The 26,768-nt window shown below is 32.2% G+C and overlaps 1 protein-coding gene across 5 annotated transcripts in view; it reads left to right on the top strand.

Moving 5' to 3' along the window:
• Positions 1 to 22,934, top strand: part of LOC143225917 (ubiquitin-conjugating enzyme E2-22 kDa-like) — a 37,875-nt gene extending 14,941 nt beyond the window's left edge. The window contains exons 4-7 of one of the 5 annotated variants that reach the window (XR_013014197.1): positions 7,607 to 7,770; positions 18,070 to 18,134; positions 19,032 to 19,117; positions 22,342 to 22,934. Coding sequence is in view for 4 of the 5 variants with exons in the window: in XM_076456147.1 (XP_076312262.1) it covers positions 7,607 to 7,770; positions 18,070 to 18,134; positions 19,027 to 19,098 (301 nt within the window). In the remaining variant the exon portion in view is untranslated. Of the gene's footprint in view, positions 1 to 7,606; positions 7,771 to 18,069; positions 18,135 to 19,026; positions 20,409 to 21,961; positions 22,309 to 22,341 lie in introns of those variants that run through there. The other 4 variants (XM_076456147.1, XM_076456146.1, XM_076456148.1 and 1 more) reach the window with 4 other exon arrangements.
• The last annotated feature ends 3,834 nt before the right edge of the window (positions 22,935 to 26,768 follow it).

Here is a 26,768-nt window from a genome sequence, read left to right as displayed (position 1 = left end):
CTTTACTTCTCTTCCCTTCCTTTCTTATTCATTTTTGAATCATCTCCTTTGTCCAGTTTGTTCCCTGCTTTGTTATTCAGCTCATTCTCTCTCATTTTGTTATTATTGTTCCTGTCTCTTTGTTCCATGGAATTCCTGTTTCCTCTGATCTTTCCCATATTATGCTCATGGATTGGGTTTGTTAACTCCTATGCATGGCATGTTTGAATGTCATACTTGTAGGCTACCATCTACATGCTGTCATTAGCTGCTTGGCTCCATCGTTGTTTGAAAATAATCTTTCAGGCTGGTGTGTGGACAATTCCCTAAACTTTAGTCATTTTTTCTCTGTTTGAGTTTGCTGTGTCTTCATCTGACAGATGTCTTCCTCTTAAGAAGATTGTACATACCTGTTCACCTGTGTGTGGTATGTTGAATTTTATATTTTACACTATGTCTTTGTACTCCTCCAACAGTCGCTATGATGATAGTGTGTTTCTGTAAGACCACTGAACACTTCTGGTGGTGTATTTACATCTATGTACATCACTTTTTTTTCAGTATCTATCTATCTATGTCCTGAGAACCATCACTTATAGATTTCATGTATAAAATTGATAGAGGTTTTTACCCATTTCCACTGACTTATGATTTTTACAATCCTGGTCTTTCTGTTATTCAAGTGAGGGAAATGTAGACACCCACTGCAATATCTCTGGTCAGTCATTCCTCTGGATACTCAGTGCATCTTTTGCTCTCTTTCTTTTAGTAGAGTGTGGGGTCCTTGCCACTTCTGGTTTCCAGTCATTGGAGTGGTGGAATATGGAGGTCTCCTCATGAATGGATTTTGTATAATAACACTATCTCTAAGCCATATATGCTTACTCGATGAGAATAGGGGTATCATTGTTATGCTGCACATTATACACACAATACAACATCCAATATATTATGCAAAGCTCTTCCACTTGATGGATTTCTACCCTGATGGATTGCACTTGACATAATCCAATGTATACCAAGGGAGTTTTCCCCCAGATGTTTTCCTTCTGGGCAGATCTCAGTTAACTAATTTGATATTAATTGAAATTGCTTCTTTTGGATGTTTTTGTCCAGGCAAACTGCACTTGTTGATTTTATCTGTTGTTATTTTGCTGCATATTATACACACAACATGGCACAAAATCTTTTATGCACAATGTTTTCACTGGATGTTTCCTGTCCAGATGCATCACACTTGACATAATCCATTGTCTCCAAAGGGGATTCTCCCAGATGTTTTTGCCTGGCAATTTTGATATCAATCCAAGGCACTTCCCCTGGATGTTTTTGCTGGATGGACTGCACTTGTTGATTTTACAAACTTGTGGACGATGCTTCCATGTTTTTTCTGTCCTTGGACCTCACTTTGTATAATATCTCTTATCCTATTCATATACAACCCTCTAGCACTAGCCATATATTCTGTTTGCTTCAACCCTACATGTCTTATCTTCTTTACTGAATAAAGGACATGCCTTTCCCAGAGGTAGTGCTACACCTCACATGTGTGTGTCATAGTTTAGTTGTGTCACATCTGCTTTTTTTACAGCAGTCACTCTCTGCTTGATTATTCGTTTTTGTGCCTTCACCAGCCCCTCTACCTTTCTAATGGTGTTTGGAAGTATTGCTGTTTTGGAAGTTAACATTTTCTAAAAGTTCTCTAAAAGTGAAGATTGTGGGTTAGAGGGAGCTACCTGCATTATAATAGATGGTGCAATGGGATTGATGGAGAGTAGTCACATGATTAACATATATTGCTGTAATAATGCAAAAAATACAGGGGGTTTAATAGACTGGTGTGCTTTTAAAAAGTGTATTGGTGCTTAGAGGGGAAATAAAGGTTGAGATAGCTGTGAGTGAAGTGAGGTAAGTATCTATTGGAAATATATTTTCAATGTTAGAAAATGTTAACTTTAAATAATTTGCTCTTTTTTTCATCAAAGCCCACACAAAGCTGGTTTAATTGCTTTAGATCATAGTTGACAAGACAAATAATTCTTCTCTACTCTGTTATTACAATATGATCCTTGATAATTTCACTTTAAAAATTGCCCCTGTATAATATTTGTGGCTAAACTCACAAGTGTACAGTGTTGATCTATCTCTCAAAATAACATTCAAGGTTATAAAGCATAATAAATTTGTATTGCTACTCACCAAAATACTCAACTATAGTTATCAGAATTAATATTTCTAATTATTACTGTTCTTAATTACTTCATATCCAAGACTCGTGGGAATAATTGATTTATGAGCTCAATGATCAGTCATTTAGCATGTTCCACTGATCACCCATTTCTAATTTCAAAGACCTAGAAAGACTAAAAATGTTCTTGTGCACATGTTGTTTTTATATTTAGAAGTTTGTTTTTTTTTTGTTATTAAAGGATGCCATTACTTGATTAACAACATTAGAAGCAAAACATTTTGCACGCAAAATTGTAACACCAGATTCTCATTTTCAGTATTAAAATATTATAAGTTGAAACTTAAGTTATTTTCCACACGGACTGCAGTTTTTGATATTCCCAACATAGGACTCTGATTGTGAATGTAAAGGAATGAAAAGATTTTTATGTTTTCATGAAATATGGAAGTTTGGAAGCCAGTGTTTATCTCCTTAATAAGGACACTTAAATTAAAAAGAAAATTTGTAATTGACTTCTTTTTTATACAGTGAATTTTATATTTAAATGAATTCAGTAGAAACTGCAGAAAAATATCATTAATAACATTAGTTTGTTGAAGGATGTGAAATTGTTATCTGTTTACCTTGACAAAAATACTAGTTAGTCCAAGGCAGGGATGGTGAACCTTTTTGAGAGTGTGTGCCCAAATTGGGGATAATCTTTTAAAAATTTATCTTGCATGCCCATGGTAATTTTTAGCAGCAGATTATTATTTATTATTATTCTGAATTATTTTAAATGAAACAGCTTTATGAGTTACATGTTATTAATAAGTATAATAATTCACAATAAATATAATAAATGAATTAGTAACAATAATAATGGACCTTTTTAGGGAAGAAGAAGGAGTCCTTTTTTTGATAGATTGTTTAGGCAGAATATTCATGATGAAACTTTGTAGAATGGATGGCAACTGCCTGCTGTCAGAAGACTTTCAAAACATTGTCCTCTACACTTGTGTCTCCACAGCAGGAAGTTGCTATACATTCTACAAAGTTTCATTAAGGAGTCCTTTTGCTTATTTATGTTTATTCATTATTTTATTATTAACAGAAAGCATTTTGTGAAATAATAAGCTTTGGTTCATGTTATGTAACATAAAAAACAAGAAAATGCAAGAAGGAAAATCAGCATATTTTACTTTTAGTGAGACTTTTGCTGCTGCTCCAACGATGACAGATGTTTTATATCAGGCTTATATTTGGTTGTTTTGAGAGCTATGCATGCAGTACTAGTTACATCAGCAAGTTTATTCCTATAATCACACTTAAAAAATTTCTTTGTAGATTTGATAACCCGTATAAAATCAAGCAGTAATGGCTAGCCTAGCTGATGATGTAACATCAGTGCTCTCATCAAGATAAATGGAAAGGAATTTGCATGAACCAATATCTTTTGTTAGCTGTTCTGTTGTTTGTTTTCATCTTTAATATTTCATCTTTCACTGTGTTTCTACTTGCTGTCAGTTTGTTAATGTGCTGAAAATTTTTTTTTTTCTTTTCCTGGAAAACTGTGAAAAAGGAAAGGAGCATATTATAGCCATGATTCTTCAATATACTTCCCATCACTGAGTGGTTTTACATGTTGAGCAAAATCTTTGAACTCTCAAAACTAGCAGCAACTAAGCTGGAACTGCCTCAAAACATATGACTGCATGTTGTTGTTGCTGAGTTCTCAAGAAATGTTATTTTTTGTTTTCGCTCACTCTTATCACAAAGCCATTTATGAAGTTTTATAATGCTATTTTGCAGAGGAAATCCTGCACATCACTGTTTCAGAACATAAGATGCATAGTGCTTTATCACTCTCTTTGATCATGCCAAATCTTTCATTTGATGATTCTTAAAAAATCTCTTTTGCTGCTCCTTCCATTTGAACATTTTCGTTTTTTTGTTGTTTGAGCTGACATTCTGACAAGCTGAAAAGGGTAAATACAATTTAAAACTATCTTGCCAATTAACTTGAATAATTTAACTTACTGTAACATAACAGCAGGTGAAAATTTGTCATTGACACAAAAAATAAATCTATAATTAACTAACTGATGAAAAAGATATGCCAAATAACATAATTTTAACAATATATTTCATACATTTACTGCAAAAAATAAATAAATATTTAATGTTATTATCACTAAGTATCTAGTATTCACCCACAAACAACAGAATAAAATATAAGTGGAGTGAAGCCAATACCAACAGTTTACTTCTATTTTTACTCAAATATTAATGTATGCACTGGGTCTGTGAGGGATTTAAAAAGTGTCATCTGATGTTGCATGTTTCCACAGCTGCAAAGTTGGCGCCAAGAGGGCGTGAGATGTCTCCTATGAACATTTCTCACTGCTCCTGGGTTGGGAAAAATTGATGGAAAACTAAGAGAAGTGTGATATTTTGGTGGTAAGAAGATAAGTAACAAGGAGTTATAAAGAATAGTAAATCATCTATATTTGAAGACATTTTTACACATTTACACTAGTTGATAGTTGGGAAATATAACAGTTATCTTAGAAAATGCATGTAAAATTGTTTAAACTATTTGTTTTCATAAGAAATATTGAATAATGTCATGGATTCCATAAATGATGAATTTCCTTTTACTGTTGAGCATGTAATTCAAAGAAAATCACTTATTTGGTTCTAAGAAAATTTGTATGTCCTGCCATTGCAAATTATGATTTTTGTACACCTATGGGTAATTTGTTGTGAGTTTTATTTTTCTTAACACCAATGTTGCAAGATTTTAATGTTAAATCACCTTTTATTTTTTTGGAGGTTAAAAGTTTTTTGCAAATGTCTTTTGGCTTGGATAATTGGCCTCTTTTTTAAAATATTACATATACATGTACTTCCATGTATTAACATATCCTATTTGTTTGAGCAAATTTGCATACCACCTAGCTAGTCCTTTTGTCCTTTGCTTGAACATTTGAAATGGTTGTTATAATGTTTTGTTACTTAAACCAATTTCCTTCTTTTTGTTTGGACAATTTAGTACTATATTATATGACTCATTTTGAGTATTTCTATTGTGCTTATGCTGTGTTTTTTCTCATGTTATGAAATATAAGGAAATACTTTGTTCTGGAAAGTTTTAAGTTGAGATCAAAGCTTTCTTTGCCTGTATCCTTCAAACAGTTGCAGTCTGATGTTAGTATTGGAGATCCAACTAGCACTATACCTGTAGGTTACAAGATTTCATGACTCTGCAGTATGTACTTTTTCTATTAACAGTTGCCATACAGGTCATGGGTCAAAGGCCATGTCATACTATTTGTTCATTCATTCAGATTTTATTGATCCATTTTATGAAGTTATGATAAATTTGATATCAAACTGTGGATTATAAGTCAACTTTTTATTCTATACATTATTTAATTTCTTAATATAAAAATAAATAGCAAAAAATACACCAATTATAAAGTAATATGTTGATTGCAACATTGGTTCAAGTTATATGTTTGTGATGTCAAAACACTAAGTCTGTAGTTTTGTACAAATTAGGAATTCAAATTACCAATATTCACAAGCTAAAATATAATTATATATATTTGCTAAGGTATTGCTCATGTACCAAACACACTGTCTGAACTTCACTTCTCCATTATGGAAATGGTTTCCTTATGTACACTTACCTTCTATATGTGACATGTGAATAACCAGTTGAAAGCTCAAAATGACCCCTCCCCCCAAGTGGTTTTCTTGGCCATTTCCTATTATGACAGCATCATCTCTTTCTTTTGATTCAAACCTTCATACTGGTAAACTGAGTCTTTAACCTGTCTGAAATTTCATATTTTTTTAGACCCAAATACAGCTTAGTTACTAAACTTGATAAATCATAATATGAAATTCTGTAGTATTAGTATAGCAATTTATTACTTGTTGGACATTCAAATGTGTGTATAAAACCTAAAAACATATTTCATTTCACATCCTCCATGTGTGAAATTTCTTAAGGCTTAGCAACATACAGTAAGCAACAACTGCGAGTACAAAGGCTATAACTAGAAATGGTAATTGTTTACTTTACTTTATTTACTGCTTTAGGTTTTAAGAAAAATAAGTTTAAAACTTATTTGTGAATAGTAATAATCTCTATACATATATATATATTATAACTGAAATATGACTGTAGTCCACTAAAACCTATCCAACACAGGCCTGTTTGTAAAGGTCATTTTATATTGTTGAATATGATAACATGAGTGCATGTGTTCTATGTCATTGTAACTTCAGTGGTATTGACCAGTAATGGCTGAAGAGTCAGTATAATAAAAATATGTAAATGCGTAATGTTATGACATTTAAAATATTTAGACTAAACATTTGTGATCTTGAGTTGTAATTTGTAGTCATTCTAGAAAGAAAGAAAAAAAATGTTATATTTCCTAAATTTTTATGGTGGTTACAAGATCGATCAAATCTGAACATCTACAGAGACTCTGATTTGATAGTGAAAGTAACAAATAAAATATAAAGTTTTTCTTAAAAACATTTTGTAATTGTATGAGGGTTGTAAACATTTTGTGTGTAAAATTTGAAAATTTTCTGATGCATAAAATTATTTTTAATCTTCAAATGAAAATTACTCTGTATGTTGTATGGTCAACATTCTGAATTAAAATATTTTATAAAAAGGTTTTAATTAAAAAATGTTCTCATTTAATTAAAAAAATTGATAGTTTACAAAAGCATTGTAATGTTTACCAATAACCTGTAATATTTTGTAAATATGTGCATAAATTATAAGAAATCATAATATAATTGCTTTCATGGTTACAAACTGAGTGGATTTCACCCAACCCATAATGAAGGGGTTAATAAAGGATGTTTCTTTAAATTTGATATTTTTATTCCACTAACTTTAGGGTTTAGGTTCACTATGATTTCTGAGTTTATGTGACAGGATCATTCTCAAGTTCAGTACTTCCACAACATGTATCCACTGTTTTGTTTTTCAGACCTTTGAATACTTGTCATTTACTTGAAAAGGTTCTCTTAACATCAACATCTCTCCTTTTTTTTAAAGAAAATTCCTTTTGTTTACATGTAAGTTATAGCTTAGATCATTTCTGCAACATTCAAGATATATATTCAGTGAGCATTAGCTCAGATTCCTTGTTAGTCACTTTCAGAATGCTTTTGGTGCATTTGTATTATGAAGTCACTCAAGGCATATTTGTAACACTTCATTATTTTAGCTTTATTTCTATTTCATTTAGAATGACTGAAGAAGCCCTCTTGAATTACATTAATAATTTTCTCTTCTTAGTTTCAGAATTCTGGTTTTTACATGCATTTGTTTAAGCTATACTTAGCAAATACTATAAGTGTGAAATCCATAACATGTCATTTTTGAGATCTTGATACTGTATTTCAAATTTTTATCATTAGGGCTGCAGCAATGACACTTCGAACAGTACTGCTTTCTCTTCAAGCATTGCTTTCAGCAGCTGAACCTGATGATCCACAAGATGCTGTAGTTGCACGTCAGTTTAAAGAAAATCCAGACATATTCTGGCTTACTGCCAAGCACTGGAGTCATGCCTATGCTGGTGGTATGTGTTAATCTATAAAATGACATAAAATTTCATTGTTTACAAAATTAACCATATGCATTGGGCATATTTAACTAAATCATAGTTTCAAGTTTTTATTCTGTTCAAAGAAGCATATTTAAATTGTTTGGTGAATTTATTGTCAACAAATGTGTATTGCATTTTTTGTTTTAGTATGTTTTCAGAAAATGTTAAAACATCTCAGAATTTGGTCTTTTAATGGAAACAAGATGATGTTTGTTTCTCAAATTTTCAAGTTGTGTGTATGGTTTGTTTATTAGATTTTATATATGTGATTTTGTGCTTGTAATTCCAGAAGAAATGTATGTTTATTGTAGTCTAACAACTTAACACACAACTTATGAAAGTTTTGAATTTAGTTTACAGTTGGTAACTAAGATTGGGTTATTTTCACAAAGGCCTAAATTACAAAAAATACAATTTTGTTTGCTACAGTCTACTTGTGCTCTGAAAGTAAAGCAGTTAGGTTTTAATAAAATAAAATAAAAAATAGGTTTTTGAAATTTTTGAAATACAACCTATATTTATGAATTCATTCATACTGCTTTAATTTTTTTATTTCTTAAAACATGAGTGAATTTTAGAATTAAAACTTGTCTCTAGAGAGACAATTTGGTTTTTAAATGTATTTTATTTTCTCAGATTTAACCATGTAAGTTATATGCACACAGTTTATCATAATATTTTGAATCTGGCTGTACTCCACATGCAGTTAATACCCTTTGTCAGCCTTTAGTTTGTATCTTGCATTTACCAACTGACTAGAATGAGTTTATAATGGATCACCAGTAATAATTTAATCTAATTTCTGTAATAATGTAGTTACAGCACAATGATATTCACATTATCATTGCTCAGTGACATACAGTTATGATATATATACTGCATTGAATAAATAACAGGTGGGTGCTGTTTGTGAGAACAAGCTGATATACCATTTGCATCCAAGCAGCATATATGTGCTGCTTACATAGGGAGCAATAACAGGAATGTCATGGACAGTCTATCTCTTGTTCAATATGAAATGTGTCCACACTTCTTGGGCTCAAAGCTTGATTTTATCTGAATTTAAAAAGAGCATGTCAGTTAGATAGACTTGAAACAGGTCACAATGAAATTAAATATACTTTAACTGTCAACTGTTTTAAAGGGATGGTGTATTTTTAAATGAAAATAATTTATTTTATTTTAGTATATTTTTAATAATTTAAATACAATTGAGTAAGATTCAAGTTTATTGTGACTCATATTATAGTTTCATGTATTAGAATTAGCAAAAGATAGCTGCCCACAGTGTGGCTGTCTAGTAATTATAATGCATCTCAGAATCAGTCAGTCCATGTAAGTTATACTAAGTAAATACACAGAGAGCAAATAAGAATATTTTTCTGTGTTAATCACAAATCCAAATTCAAATTTATCTTGGTAGTTGTTTGGGTTTTTAAAACCTCCACGGTAAAACCCTGAAGGCAAATGTGGGGCACTCAGGAACTGTTGTTTCTCTTCAGCCTCACACATGCTCAAAGGTTAGGCATAACTTGAGAGGAAATACTCTATAAGAAAATTGGCAATACTGAATAAAAGCAATTATGGTAATTACCATAGTTGTTATTTAGTGGTCATCTTGGTGTAGGTTGGACGTAGCTGTGAAGAAGTCTTGTCGAGCAGGAAGATTGAGCTCTGCTTGTAGTTGTAGACATGATGTCATGAACAAGGGGATGCAGAAATAGCACATCAACAGAGTTAGGAATCATGTTAGGATAAATTCTAAACTAAGTACTAGAAAAATGGGCCTCTTTTCATTGCTTGGGTAAAAGTTAATCGCAGACTAGCAAACAGGGTTAAAACAAGCACAAAATCCAGTAAATATATGAAGTCAAAATAGCTATGATTCATCACAATTAATAACAGACTAACAACAATTTGTTAAAAGTGTTGAAGTATTGGACATAAGTTTCAACAGAGTAGGTAAAGTAATATAGTGAAAGAAATAATACACAGTAAAACAATGTAATAAATAACTTAAAAACTTCACTTACTGGAATTGATTCAAAAGTGCAGTTATCATTAGATATTAGTACTAGATCGATGCTTAAGTTATATTAAGCCATGTTGCTGGAATTCTGAATAACTCATAAGTTATAGAACCATATAATAAATATCTTTTCTCACCCCATCAGTGGATAATTCCTAAAATACTTTATAGGATAATATATTTCAAGCCATTCAACTATATGTCAAAGATGTGAGTATACAATTGTATTTTAGGCTATTAACTTCAAGATATTTTAGATCTTTCTTCATTACTTTGTTTTAGCCCCTTGGTGTGGATTCCTGTACATGGTGACCTGTGAATGGGAGGAGAGGATCTTTTTGGTTGAGGGATCCAACCCTAACACATCACTTTGGCCTTGAATTCCTGTAGTTGGGCAGTCTTGGGGTGACACCCCTAGGATCAATCAGCTGATCCATGTGAGCTAGGGTTAACCAAGTACCAGTGTTGGATGTTCTCAACAAGTGTTGTGGACATTGTATCTGATGTTGGTGTTTGGGTACAGTGCTCACAAAACCCTGGTCCCTGCTGCAGTGTCCTTGTTTGGCCCTGTAGTGCATCTTCTCATAGGACTCCATGGTGGGCAGAATCAGTGGGCACTGAAATGTTCTTTCTTTATTATGGATCTCCTAAATACCAAATTTAAATAAAATAGTGAAAAAACAGTCCCTTGGTAAATGACCATGATTTGAAGATTCTAAGCAGTAATCTTCAACCTCTGTAACACCTGTACCTCATTTTCTTATACAACATTCCCTTTAGGGCAAATGTCTCCCTTTTTTTTTATTCAGAAGGGACTAGAAGGACTTGCTGGCTCTCCTACGTCAGTCAAAAATATTTACTCTGTTTATATATTGGTGGAAACATCCACTCCTAAACACAGTAAACTCATCTTGCATTCAAAGGCCATTGGGGACATACTCACTGAAGTTACACCCCATGCTACTTTGAATTTGTCATGAGGAATTATTGTTGAGAGGGATTTGAAGAACGTCCTCGAGTCAGAGATCCCTGCTGGGTTCTCCACCCAAGGAGTTTCTGCTGTGAGGCATATCTCAACTCTCAAAAACAGAATTATGATGCTGACTTGTGATTGAATTTTGATATTCACATCACCACATCCATCTCCCACCATCAAGGCAGGTTAAATTGCAAGGTATGGCCTTATATTCTGAACCCCCTCAGATATTTCCAATTTCAGCAGTTCATTCACTTGAAGACATCATGTCATAGTTCCTTGATCTGTGCTCGTTGCAGTGGCAAGGACCAAGTTGCCAATGAGTGAGAAACAGATCCTGATTGTGTTAATTGTAATGGCTCTCACCCATCCTACTTTCATTCTTTCCCTAAGTGGTTGGAAGAAAACGAGGTACAGTATTTGAAAATGATTTAAAACATTGTGGAGGCTCAAAATTTACTGTCCATCACTTCATCTTGGATGTATGCTGCTATACTTTGTTCCACAACTACAGTGGAAGTGCAGACGAATCTGTCTGTGCCTCCAAAAGAATAGTTCTCAAACCAAATGAAAAGTCTTTTGACCTCTTTGGTTAAGAAAGTTGATGAATCAACATCAACATCTATCTCTGTCCCTACTATTCATTCCAGCAAACCCCCAGATCCACTTCCTCTGGTTCTGGGTACAGGCATTTACTCAGGTACATCTTCTCCTTCTACGCTGAGATCCAAAACAATCTTTTGTTCACTTTTTCATCCCTGGAATTTTACTTCCAATGAGAGAGACCTGCTCAATCGACCCAGGGCATGTTCCATGGAAGTCGGTAGACCTCTCTCGATTAAAGAAAATAAAGAAAAGAGACATGGTCAAAACCGAAAGGACTCTTCATCAAATTCACCTCCACATAAATAAAAATGGTCACTTTAATACAATGGAAGTGTTGGGGTTTCTGTTTGAATATAGACAGCATTAAGGATTCAATTGATTTTTACCATTCTGTGTGTCTTTCCTTACAGGAACCATTTCTGAAACTTACTGATACAGTCACCTTCCGGCAGTTTTCTTTGTACAGAAATGACAGGTTGTGTGATGGACGAGTGCATGGAGGGGTGGCACTGTTTGTTGATCAGCCTGTATCTACTCTGTCTTTGCCATTCGACACACCTTTGGAGGCCATAGCCATCCATGTTTCTTTGGGATGTACCATCACTGTTTGTTCTCTCTACCTGTCTCGTGAAGAGACCGTGATGCTCTCGTTTAACAGTTGTCATCTCCCCCTTTATATCCTGGAGTACTTTAATGGACATAATCACCTCTGGGATGGTGTTGATATTGATGAAAAGGGATGCTTCTTAGAACATGTGCTCTTAGATTATAACCTTTCTCTCTTAAGTACTGGTTCTAATACTTATTTTCATGCATCTAGTCAGTCTGTTACTGCTATTCATCTCTCAGTTTGCTCCCCTTCATTATTCTCCCACTTTTCATGGAGGGTTGACAGTAACCCACGAGGCAGTGATAATTTTCCTGTCATTTTGTGAGAGACTGACCGTGGTTGACACCACGTGTCCTGGGGAAGCTAGGTCAAGCAAACTGGTCCTCTTTCACTGCTCTCACAGAACTTGATCCTTCCATCATCTGTAAACCATCAATAGATGACTGTGTAGCAGCAGTGACTGACTGTATTATCCAAACACACACATTTTTCATGGTATCCTCATCCGTGGTGGAATCCTATCTACCACATGGCATGGAAGGCTCAAAAATGAGCCTGGGATACCTTTCATAGGTTTTCTACACTTTTAAACTGCATCACTTTTCAATGGGCCTGTGCATATGTTTGGCAGGTAAGACATCAAAACCAGAAGGAATCTTTGATTGAATTTACAATCAGCATCTCTTCTACCACCAGTTCCAAAATCATATGGGACAAGATTCGAAAGGTTAGTGAGCAGCATAATTCTGTCTCCCTTTCAATCTTGTTGTGAGAAGGATTAAAAAATTATGAAACATAAGAAAGTTATTACTTTTTAAGTTAAAGTTTTTAAAACATTATTACAATGTACTGAAACTTTTCATTAGACTCTTATTAATGTATTGAAATATTTTACATTTTATTTTGGAACAAGCTACATGTATGTGTATTTTTTGCTTTCATGACTAACTTAAGATTTAAAAGTTCTCAACTGAAAGTAGAAGTAGTTTAAAATTATTTAATTTACTCCATTTAGAATTGTACACAAAATAAGTGGAATATTGCCAAAATGTATTCTCATAATACTATATGTATTTCCCTTTATTAATGATTAATTTTGATATTGCACTTGGTATGGGATGACCATGGCTTCATGGTTAAGTCAAACAATGTAAAGTTTGATTAGTGATACTACTTAATATGTTTCACATTTTTAGATTTAGCCACATAAAAAATGTTACAGTCCATCCTATTAATCAGTTCAAAGAACCAGAGAAAGACTTTGTAGCCAAAGGTGCTGTTTGTTGAACTGCCCTTCTTGACCATTTAGCAGAGTTTGAAAAGGTTTTGAAAGTCTTGGAAAATTGCAGAAACAATTTACAAGGTCTGGAATGTTTTGAAAAAAATGTGAATTTTATGCCATGGTTTTAGAAAAGTCTTAGGAGATAACTTTCTCCTGTCAGTATTATAATTGGTCTTTTTCATACTTTGCTTATTTGATTATTACATTGTATAATATCTGATGGTGACAAACTTCTAAACAAGCCCTTCATGTTTTTCCCTAGTAGTGAACATGTGGTGCACATGCACATGTGTGAATATTAATTTGAATTATTTCACTGATAAAAGGTTGAATGAGACCATCAACATCAGAGCCTCAATATGGAAGCAGTTATGTAATTGTAAATTGCCTGTTTTCAGTCATTATATTTATCTTCTGTGGTATTGACTTGACTATGTACATAAAACATGCTGGAAAAATATATATTTAACCAGATTTGGCAGGAAAACATTTTTTCCAGATACATGACACAAGATTGTTTCCCCTTTTTCAAATCCTATGAAGGATTTCCAAGGTACCTTCTATTTATCATTCAATTTTTCTTGAGTAGCTGTCTTTGTAAGGTTTTGGAGAGGATGGTTAATAATTCTTTTGCTTGTTTTCTTGAATCAAACAATCTTCTCTTGCCAATCCAATGTGGTTTTCATTGACAATGCTCCACTGTGGACCACCTTATTTATCTTGAAATCTCAATCAGGGAAGCCTTTCTTAAGGGTGAAAATCTTCTTTGTCTTCTTTGCTTCTGAGAAGGCTTATGACACTATATGGAGGTTTGGCATTTTGTGTGACCTTCATTCATATGGGTTGTATGGTCATTTACCCATTTTTATTTGCAACTTTTTACATGACCTGAGTTTCAAAGTCTGTGTGGGTTTGACCCTGTCTTCACACAATAATTGGTCTCTCTTGAGTGTAACATTTTTCAGTATTAAAATCAATGCTCTCACTAATCAGTTTCATCCTACTGTTACAAGCAACCGTTTTTGTTGACAACTTACTCATTTCTTATCAATCCTCAAACATGAGATTTATTGAGCAGCAGATTCAGACTACTCTCATTTGTTTATTGATGTGGATCATGCAAACAGTTTTACCTCATCCTGTAAAACGTTTTTGCTGCCAGTGGGGTTTGCACCATGATCTGGAGCTCCATCTCAGTGGTGAGGTTCTTCTCATGGTGGCTAAGACTAATTTCTTTTGACCATAACCTTAAGTTTGTTCCTTATATTAAGCAGCTTCATGCCAAATGTAAAAAGACACTGAACAGCATCTGCTTTTCCTCTTCCACCTTTAGGGCTACAGATCAGTGTTTGATGCTAGAATAAGGGTCTATCACCTACAGTTCTGCCTTGAAAATGTTAGATTCTGTACACCATTTGGGGTTTGGTTCTGCACACAAGCTCACAATATTTCACTAGTCAGAGTATGTGCATTGAATTCCATTAACATCCTTTTCAGACATTTGCAACATTGTCTTTTTTTTTGGTACCAAGTTTCTATCCTTACTACAGCATTCCATCTGGGATTGTGTCTTTCCTTTCTCAGTAAGATTTGCTCTACCATTCCTTCATTTGATCTTCATATTCAGGCACAACTCGCTGAATTGGGTCTGTCATTGGATTATGTTGCTGAGTCTGATGATGATCAGCCCATCCCTTCATGACTTACTATTACTCCACCTATAATCTTTCTTTGGTAATCTTCTTTTTACTTAATGATTTTTTGAATCATTTTTCTGTTCCAGTTTTCACTGATGGTTTGAAATCAGGTGACTCCATGGGCTCTTCCATGGTTTGTTGTGGCTTGGTAGTTACTCACAGGATACCCTCTTCAGGTTCTTTCTTCACTGCTAAGCTGTATACTATTTCTATTGCCTTGGATCATGTAGAAGCTATGCAGTAAACAAACTGTACTATTTACACTGATTCTCTTAGCTTTCTCCTGTCTCTGGAATTGCCTTACACAAATTGTCACCTTCTTTAGATATTCAGACATGACTGGCCCAATTTTATCTGTAATTCATTTTTTCCACTTTTCCTGGATACCTAGCAATGTCCATATATATATATATATATATGTGGGAACTACTTTGCTAACACTACAGCTAAGTCTGTTGTGCTTTGTTACAGCTGTGCTTGTCTTGTATATGGACTATGGTCCTATGATCAAGATATAGCTTTGTGTCAGTTGGCAGTGAGTTTGAGGTTAGCAAGTTCATAACTTGCTTTTCCAAATCAAATTTCTGTAGTTCTTTGGCCATCTAGTTTCTGTAAAGATTGGAAGAAGGAAGCTGTCTTGTCTAGGCTATGCATTGGTCAAAGTCTTTTTTTGACTCATTCTTCTCTTTTATACAGGACTGATCCAACAATGTGTTTCACTCAGATCTTAACTACCCATATTATACTTTTGTGCTGTTGTTATGAATGTGAGTGGTGGAACCATTTTAGACATGTATTTTCTTAGGGTTTACCCTTGACCATCACCAGTGATTGTTTTTTTAAATTTTTGCATATCATTACCTTTTTTCATTTTAATTAATTTTTTACCTGATTTTTGTGCTTTTTTAAATTTTCACAGAGTTTTACTTTTTGCATTTTTGATGGTTGTTTGGCACAGGGAGCTTAGCTGCTTTACACCATAAAGCTCCAAACAATCAACTCAAGACAGAAATACTACATGCCAAATGCACAGAAAACAAACATCAAATTACTGCTTGAGATAGCATTTCATATTTCAGTAATCATTGTATGAAAGCTGTAAAGAGAGTATGTGAGGAAAATATTGTTAATAGTAATGTAAGTAGAAAACTCACACTCTTCATTAGTGACGTGTTTAACTTATTTATGCTCTTTAAGTGATATGACATTTCAGAAGAGATGTTGCTAGCAACCTACCAAAAAGTATGTTTTCAGGTGTTAATTTGAGAACACTAAGATGCACATTAGCACAAAGTGACCTTGGCAGATATACAACTGCTCAAAAACTATTTTGAAAGATAATCAAACCAAAAGGCTGTATGATCTTCAGACTTTAAAGAATGAGAAGATGAAAACTGAGAGTGTGTGCTTTTTACAAAAACAATCCTAAACAGATTGTTTGGGAATAGTAAATAATAATTTGTTTGATGGCAAAGAAAAATGACATAATGATCAATGTACAACATCTACTGAAGCATCCTGAAGGATAAGTACAGATGTTGGCTGTATCTCTTCTAATGATGTTAGAAGATTAGACCAAATTTATGTCCTTGTGGTACTAGAAAATTTTATCAGTCATATTATTCACTTCTTGTTGGAAAGGGATTTATCTTCTAGCAAGAAGGTGATTCCAAACATGCAAAAGATGTAATGAGAAGATAAAAGAGACCAAGGGAACACTTGTAACCACAGCTTGCCCTGCACATGAACTCAGTATGAATGTTTATTAAGGTTATATGGATCAGTATAGAATCTAAGAAGGTTAATCAAATGGCACATAACTTTGACTGAAAGGAACGTTTGTACATCACTAAGCATTGTAGCACTTAATATGTAAGGATAGTCTGAGAAAGAAATGGCTGCTGCATTTGATCTATTACTGTGTTATGCATACAAATAATGACTAAAGTTGGGTTATAACCTTCCTTGAGCAGTTAATTCCCATTATCAAGAGTTTCTCAGCTTGTACAACAGTAATATTATTATGCATTTCTACCACATGTATTTATCTGGAGAAATAATAAAAAGACATGGCTGGCCTTTAGGGGCTGCAGCAGGTGCAAGGCATCCAGGTCAAATTGGACCCTGTTTAGTTCATTTCACTTATTAATTCTCTCAATGTGACCAACCTCCTAAGCTCTTTGCACTTGTTTATAGTCTATAGTTTTGATGCTATTAACTTTTAATACTGTATGTATATATTCACAAAATTTGACAAACTCTGAATAAGCATCACAGATCTTCCACATTAAAAAAAATCATATTTGTTAGTGTAAAATTTTTAATAAATTAAAAAGCAATTTGTCTTTTATATCTTGTATTTATTACGCATGGTTATATTTTTTGTCTCTAATTTAATTGAAGTTAAAGCTATTCTTGGAAAGATTTGGCTGCATATGTAATGATTTTTATATAGTCTTCTGTTATCTTTCCTACATTGTTTCTGTACCTTTTTAGCATTGCCTTTCCTACATCATATTTAATTTTTGCAACATTTTTTGTTGCTTATTAATAAACTTATAGTAGCATAAAATAACATGTACTGCTTTGTCTAAAACAAGTGCATCATACAATAATTTTCTTTGTATTTTTTCTAATGTGTTGTGTTGATGATAAGTTGACTCTTCTGTTGCAGTTACTCATTCTGTGAATTCTATATTTGTATCACATGCTTATTTCCATAATTACTTCCAAAAGTGTGTTTGAATAATATATATATTTTTGAAAGTCAAATGAGCTTATATTTGTGGTCTTTAACAGATATTTAAAGTCTGATTTGATTTGACATGCGAGAGTTTAAAAGTAGAAAATCAGCGATAGATGGCATATCAGGATCATTGTATGAATTTTATTCTACAAATTAAAGCCATTTTACTCCTAGTTAGTATTTTATCTCTTTTTATATGTACACTCTTATTACACAACAAATAATTTTTGTGTATGCATATGTATGTAATAATTTTTATAATAGTAATACTTTGTGCTATGTGATGTTGGGCAATAGAGATAAATACACTTTATTATTTGTTATAGCACCTAAAAGTTATCCTGAGCTTGATGCCAAAATAAAAAGGTTGGTTGACATCGGAGTGGATGAGGTAAGAAATGATTACATTTTTTATGGTAGATGCATACAGTATTAGTGTTGTATAATATTGCAAACAAGTAAATATATAGTCTTTATTATGATCAAATGCATTTTAATTTTGTTTGTAACATTTGTCATATTGTATTTTTATTTATGTGTGTGTGTGATAGTTGTGCAAATTTTTTTATTGTTGTTTTTTACAGAATACCAAATTTTCAATTGTTTTGGAAGATTGATTAATTAAGTTTTGTGTTATATATGTTTCAGGTTTAGATTAAGAAGTTTAACTGTGAAAAATAAATTCATTGTATATGTATTTAAGATTTCTGTTTGTTGGTTGATTGCATGTAGTCCAGCATCATTTGTTGATAATCTGTTATATTAAATGAACCAGTAATGGTTCCTGCACAAGATGGAAATAATACATGTTCAAATTATGTATTTTAAAAACACTTGATAGGCATTACCAAGAAAGCAAAAGTATTTACGGTTACAAACCACTTTATGGTTTGGGTTTGCTTCATGTTTATTAGATACAGTCATCTAATGACTTATGTAAAAGTAAATAAAGTAAACATTGAAATTATAGATATTTAAAGTAGCCTCTTTTACAACATATTAATCAAAATAATACCTAGATTGAGAGCAGCTATGTGATAGGCCAAACTAATGTAGTAAAACTTTTATTTATTATTTACTTTAAATATGTATAGCATGATACTTCACAAAGGTATAGTTATAGTGATATTAAAAAATGTATTACCACAAAAAATATTTGTCAGTATTAGTTATTGTAATGAATTTACCACGTAAGAACACTTGTGAAAACTGTCAGCAGGTTGGGAGGTGTTTTAACATTTTATGTATATTTCTCCTTCTGAACATAATATTTTCCTTTTCAGCACAGAGCTAGAGTGGCCTTGTCCTCTTACAACTGGGATCTGGAGAAAGCAACGGAATCTATCTTTAGTTAGAAAAATAATTGTTTATAAAGTAAGTTCATTTATTTGGTAAGAGAAAAGAACCATTAGTCATTGTAATGCAAGGAACCAACAACTATTGAGAAAGCTGCATTTTTCAGTTGGTTAAAAAATATTTCAGTGTCTCCATTGAAACAATACAGAGGAAATGCTAGTGTTTGCTGGCAATATTTTATGGTTAGAAAGGTGTAAAAAATATATTGTTAAAAATATTTAGTGTCTCCATTGAAACAATACAGAGGAACTGCTAGTGCTTGCTGGCAATTTTGTATGGTTAGAAAGATGTAAAAAGTATATTGTTAAAAATATTCAGCTAGAACCTGTAGATACTGAATTTGTAAGATATTGTGTGTCAAAAGGGTAAAGGAGAATTTATTGCTTGAGATGAAAAAATTCTATTATTATTTTTTCAGAATCTCCTGATTCTTTCTTATCATTACATAACTAGTTTTAAAACTAATTCATGAAACTCAAAATATGTGATCACCTTAATTTTGATGATTAAAACTACTTAGGTTTTTTTGTTATTGATTTCTTTAAAGTTATTAAAATTTGCAGTGAGGTAATGAACTTAAGTTATCTCCATCGGTAATATTTTTACTGTATTTATCATTTTATTATGATAAATAGTCTGTATTATACCAGTCATTGTGTTTTTGACATCTGCAAGTTGTTGATGCTCATAAAATTAAACCTTTGCAAGTTTGACCAAATTAATAAAAACTGCATCATTCAAGTGTAGGTTTTTTTGGTCATTTGATATTGCTTATTTGAGTATACTTATTTATTGGTGTGTGTATTAATGTCTACATACAAAATTATGGAATAAAATCCCTTGGAGCAAATCATTTATCAAACTATTGCAAGTAATTTGTCCATTAGCCCTATGAGCATGAGATTAGTCCACTGACTGATTCTGTATTGGAGAATTAATGTGTTCTATAATTCCAAATTGACTAAGTATAACTTCACAAAACTTGACAAGCTACTATTATATTTTTTTCTATAAAATATTTTACTAAAATTTTGTGAGTTTAAAATGTTAGTTTGAATTCAGACTCTGAATAGCCTGAGTACAAGGTGATTTTCACATTAAGAATAAAAGTATTTTTTTTTCCATTTTACACTTTTATGTTTCTTTTAGATAGCTTCTAGAACCTGCTAAATAAATATTTTTTTGGTTTTTTTTTTGTGTGTAAAACTTTATACATATATCTCTTATTTTCTGTACCCTAACACAAACTGTAGCAAAATAATTTGTATCAAAACGTAAGAAATATGAAATAAATGAAAAGTACAGTGTTTTCCAGAGTGACTGTGGATTGTTACAGACAGCTACATTTTATATTCTAAAATCTTTAAGTTTCTGACCTTTTCAAGAATAATTTTATTTAATTTTACTGTTTAATTATATAAATCATTTTGACTACTGAACAAGAATAATAAAGCAATAAATCATTGATGATATCACACCATGAATTATGGTAAACAAAGTATAAAATTGCATAACACGAGCAGTTCACATGCATACCTCTCAAGACATTTTTCCTTTAATTTTTTTCATTTGTGATTTCTCATCTAACTTAAGTTTATAATTTTACTTTTATAACAAGAAATGTAAAATATACATAAAAACAAATTTAGTACTTAAGTGTGGGCTTTTGTACTTGATTATTGAATCATGCCAAAACTTAACCCTTATTTTGGTAGGATTATTTCTAGCAGGTAAAAATAATACTTCTAAATTCAAATATGCAATTTAGAATACATAATATTAACATATAAGTAAGTACAATGACCTCAAATTGTTATAATATAACCAGTTTTCTTACAAAGCTATAATTGGATTAAACTCCCCTTACTGGTCGAAGTGATCTCAGTGATAGAATCGGTGGATCTGTTGGTTGAATAGGTCAGAAACTGTCATAAGAAAAAAACTAGCCTTGCATAGATATCAGTAAATTAAAACCATTTCTTTCTTTTGATTATAAATAATCCAATATTAAATGTCTGAGAAAAGTATTAAACATTTTGGATGACAGAATGTGATAGGAGAGTGTGACTTTATTTGTAAATTTATGTCTCACCTGTGTGTGTATAAATTGTCATTTACACCAAATTCAGCAGACCATATAGGGATAGAAAGACAGTCTAAACTGAGTAATTCAAAGTGAATGAAAAGTCATATGGAGAAGTAAACATTGAGAATTTAAATATTTTCCTGTGATGTTAATAATTTAAAACTTATATTAAAATTTGAATTATAAACACTGTTCTGATTCTAAGTTTATTGGCATAGATTCATAATAAAGTTGTTTACATTTTAAATGTAACTGTGTTAAAATTCAGGGAGTGTATTTTGATCCCACCTGTGTACGAAGTATTAAACATCTGTAGTTATTGTATAGTGATTTAAAACAGTATTAGACAATAGCATAAATACACCCTCACATACTCATGCATATATAACAATGTAGATCACTGTGTAATATGTACATCATTTAAATTTATATACAATATCTGTTTTCATTATGTGACATCGAAAATCATACAGGCAAACATTAAAGCATCAATTGATGCACTAAAAAATGAGTGTTTCTGCTATTTTTGAGCCCCTTGCTTGGTTGTAGATTTTTGTCTTACACAAAATAATTTCATCTTAAAAACAGATTAATAATTTGTTTGTGTTCTGATTATATGAATATATTGCAAAGCTTGTATGTATTTGAAATTTCTTTTTTTATTTTATGCAACCAGACTGTGTAGTTGTTGGTTTCATTACATTACATGTCAAGGAATTTCTTGAAAAGAAGGTACTTTACATGATATATCATATTCTTCATCCATTGTTCAACAGATCACTGTATTATCCAGTAGCTAGTGGATTTTACAACTGGATTATAAATTGCCGTATTTCAAGTGCTATGGAAAGATAAAATCTTCTAAATCCGAAGTGAAGTATTGTGAATATGCAAGAAAATGTTTAGCCTCAATAAATGTTATAATGTTTTTTTTAAGTCAAGTTGTTCTCATGAATAACTTTGAACTACATATAAATTTTCTCTACAATCTCTCTCTCTCTTTCAGCAATAAAACTAAAGTAATTTTCATGTACATTATGGGCAGCCTTTTCTGTACTTTCACTTCACTTTTTGTGTATTTCAAAAGTTAACTCTCAGAGCATTATTAAAATATAGAAATGTTGCTGTGGGATTTTTACTTGTTTTCTTTTATCAGGATCTAGGCATGTTCAGATGTTTTGTGAAGTCGGAAATATTAAAGAACAAAATATCACTGGCTCATCTGTATTCAGTCACCTGTTGTAAATAATGTAATTTTATTAAACACATCTGTTCAACCTGAAAACAGCTCAAATTTAGTACAATTCAGCTTTATAACTAGCAGTATTATTTTAAGATATTAGTTTTAAGAAAGTAGCCTATATTCAATGAAACAAGTGAATGAAAACCACTATAAGATAAGATATAGTAAATGTTTTTGTTGCTTCTGACATGAACAGTATTCGTGTCATTACTTGTAGTTACAAGAAGTTAAGCTAAGCCTTGTAGGTTTGTGTATCAAAATTAGATATTAGTGACAAATATTTTAATGTACCAACAGCAGCTGGTATTTTTTTACTTTTATCACTTAGAAGATGTACAAATGCATCTGTGCTTAAGAGTACTGTGGAGGCTAAAAACGGTGAAAGTTTTTGCTAAGGATAAAGAGTGTATAACGATGTATTATAAAACTGTGGTATTTCCAGAGGTTTTTTTCTTTGCTGTTCAACATACAGAATTTTAAATAAATAATGTATCTAAACTAAATAATCATGTGAGGTATTTTCCTTTATATTATCTTTACATATATTTTATTTTTCTTTATATATTTCAAAGAATGATTGCAAATGAGGAGTTCTGTAGAAGTGTGCACCATGTTTTATGATAATGTTTGTAGTTAGTGTATGAAGATTACAACATTCATACATATGTATTTATGTAAACTGAGGTGGGACTACAGATATAAATAACAAAGTAAAGTTTAGTGACATTACATAACATTGCTGCCAGAACCTAATGTTAAATTTAAAGAGGAACTTTAGGGTTGACAAAAAAGCAACTAAAAACATCAAGTAGAAGCTTAAACAATGATATAGGGCATCTAAACACTTCAACAGAATTACACAAATGTTAACGTTTTCATTTATTTGATGGTGGATTTTGGAAGACATCATTTTTTCTCTTAATTTTCACTCCAGTGAGAAACATGCATGTTGTTATCATTATAGGATACACCCCTTTGTTTTGTGCATTCTGTTTGCTGATTTCTGTGCCTATAAGCTTTCTAAATCTGCATAAAAAATGTGAAAAACTCTTTGAAAATTTGAAAGAGAAACTTATGGATAAATTTATAAATTATAAATGATTCTGCAGAGCATTTTGTGTATATAATGTATAAAGTAGTAATGGCTTATTATAAAAATATAAATACAATATCCATAACTGTGTGAAACAAACTATGAGTAAAATACTTAATAAGATAATTAAAAATTATTTATTTAAAAACGGAAATAGGGATAATAAAAAATTACAGAAATAAATTTAGTAAAAAAAGTAAACAAACCAGGCTGGAAATAGTATACAAGTTATTTTATTAAACTAGAAATCTGTATTTTAACTTCATTAAAATTGAAAAGTATTGTAGATAATCAAAAATTGTTTATTTAAAAAAGATGAATAGGGATCATTAAAAATTTACAGAAATAAGTTCAGTAAAAAAAATTATAACTGTACACATGGATTCAAAATAGAGATTTGTAGCTTGAGAAAGTAATATGGAGACTATTTCTAGCCCTGTTTATTTACGTCTTTTTATTCAGCTTGCCTCTGAATTTTTTTTGTGATCCCTATTTGCATCTTTAACAATTTTAATTATTTTATTTCTTAAGTTTTTTATGTTCATTTATGGAGAATAAATCTTAAGCTACAGAGTGCATATGCATTCAGTTCAATGTTACATGTTTTTCAACAGCTTACTGCAGCACTGGATTTTCTAAGTAAAGCTATTATTTACTGAGACGTATGGTTTTTGTGCCTGAGGTTTCATGTAAACAAGCATTTAACAAGTGTCAAGTGCAAAGGAAATCACTCTCAACACCATTGCATATATTATGTATTTATAGCCACATAAATCAACTTTTAGTGAAAAATAGTTAATTTTTTAAAAAGGTGGTGGACACTTGCAGTATTTTGTAGAGAATATCTGCCTAGGTTTTGGCACAAAATACCTACCTACTTCTGCTGTAGGTTTGTGAAACAAAAATATGAAAAATAATACTAAAATTAGTACTCTCAATTACAGTGAAATAGTTGCAGAAAACTATGTAGAGATAATGAACAACAGGAAACTTGGGGAAAAAGTGAACAGAGAACTCAGGGAATGATGAATATTCAAAGTGGCAGTTTGCAATTAATGTATTATAAGTTGCACAAGTTATGTATTTAATCAACATCAGTAAATCACCAGAATGTTTCAATGGCAGAAAGTGAAGGTCTTAGAAAACTTCTTTGGTCATGATTGGTATAAAGTTTTCAAAATTAAAATACTAACTTATAAATGCGATATTGTTATATTTGTCATATTTGGCTTTTCTTCATTTTTGTTATCAAAGTGTATAAAAAGATGAGCATTTGTTCTTGCTGATATTTTACAGTAAATGTGATGCTAGCAAGCAGTATAAAGGATTTAAATTAAGCTTTACCACAGTGTGAACTGAGAATTGTATCTGTCATTCAAACTGGCCAGGAAACATTGCCATGATGCCTGTGTGTGATAACAGTGAAAAGCTTGAAAAGTTATTATGCAATACTCTTACCTAAATTTTATGACTGGTTAAAGTTGAAAGACATCTAGTTGTAAGCTGGCTTGTTCTGTTGGAAGTCTTACAGAACTATCACATCATTATTTGGGTTGAAAAATTAAATACATACAATGTCCAGTGTTATAGATGATTTAACAAAAGACATGTAAAGGATGGAGTACCCATACCTTCAAATATAACTTAGAAGATGGACAAGTGACAGAAGAAGAAAAGCACTTTACTGGGTGAGATGCTCATCCTTGATCCATCAAAGAGTTCAAGGAAAAATCAGAGTTAGAATTATATAGTAAATGTTGAATAGAAATAATTCCTCTATAAATATCTTCCATATATTGATTATTGGCTCAAATGCAGTTTCTAATAATATTTATTTTGAAATAAATCTTTTAATTAATCACTATATATTTAATTCTTTTCTTCTTGTCATCATATTTACACATCTCAATGTTTATTTTTTTTTCATCATCCAAATCTAGTAATGTTCTCTCTTCTTCCATCCTTAATTCATATGAAGTATTTTTTTCTTCCTTTGTACATAGAAATGTAAAGATTCGCATTTCCAGATGTATTTTGTCTTCCATCTTCTGCATATCTTCATTGTTCTACTATTTCTTTTTTTTTCCCTCTATAATTGTTATTATATTTTATCATTATTTATGTTTTAACGACTTTTTTAGTGTCTCTCTCTCTCTTTCAGATGTGCTGATTAGTTTCTTCATTTATCTTTTTTATAATATATATAATTTATCCCCTCAGTGTGGATTCCTGTACGTGGTGAGGAGACCTCCCAGGGGGAAGGTTCTGTTCTGTGTGGTTACCTTCTCTGGGATCTAAACATCCACCCACGTGTTTGCCTTGCGTGGCAACCCGTGAAGGGGAGGAGAGGATCCTGGTGGTTGAGGGGCCCAACCCTAACACACCACTTTGGCCTTGAATTCCTGTAGACAGGCGACCTTTGGGTGGGGCCCCTTTTGTCAATTGGCTGGTCCACTTGGGCTAGAGTCAACCGAGTACCAGTGTTGGAAGTTCTCAACGGGTGTTGTGGAAATTGTGCCTGATGCTGGTGTTTGGGTATAGTGCTCATGAAACCCTGGCATTGCTGCATTGTCCTTGCATGACATTGTAGTGCATCCCCTCATAGGGCTCCATGGTGGGTGGGGTCAGTGGGTACCGAAATTTTTCTTTTTTTCTATGGATCCTCCTTCAAAAAATTTAAATAAAATAGTGAAAAAACAGTCAATAGGTAAGCGACCACATCTTGAAGACTCTGAGCAGCAATCTTCAACATCTGTAACACACATACCTCTTTTTTTTATATTACATTCTCTTTCAGAAAAACCTTTAGGGCAATTATCCCCCTTTTTTATTCAGAAGTGACTAGAGGGTCTTGCTGCTCTCAAAAGTCAGTAAAGAAGCTTCGATCTGGAGACATATTAGTTGAAACATCCACAACCCACCACAGTGAACTTCTCTTGAATTCAATGGCAATTGGGGATATACCTATTGAGGTTACCCCTCATGCTACCTTGAATTCATCACGAGGAGTTATTGTTGAGAGGGATTTGAAGAATGTCCCCGAGTCAGAGTTTCTTGCTGGTCTCTCCACTCAAGGAGTTTCTGCAGCGAGGCACATCTCCACTCACGAAGATGGAGATACACTACCAACAAATACCCTCGTTTTGACATTTACATCATCACCTGCCACCACCAAGGCAGGTTATCTAACTTGCAGGGTACGGCCATACATTCCAAACCCTCTCCAATGTTTCCAATGTCAGAGGTT

The sequence above is a fragment of the Tachypleus tridentatus genome, chromosome 9, assembly GCF_004210375.1.
Source record: "Tachypleus tridentatus isolate NWPU-2018 chromosome 9, ASM421037v1, whole genome shotgun sequence".
In the NCBI taxonomy this organism is placed as follows: domain Eukaryota; kingdom Metazoa; phylum Arthropoda; class Merostomata; order Xiphosura; family Limulidae; genus Tachypleus; species Tachypleus tridentatus.
The sequence above is the reverse complement of the archived record's forward strand: the minus strand, read 5'-3'. Positions and strand labels throughout refer to the sequence as shown.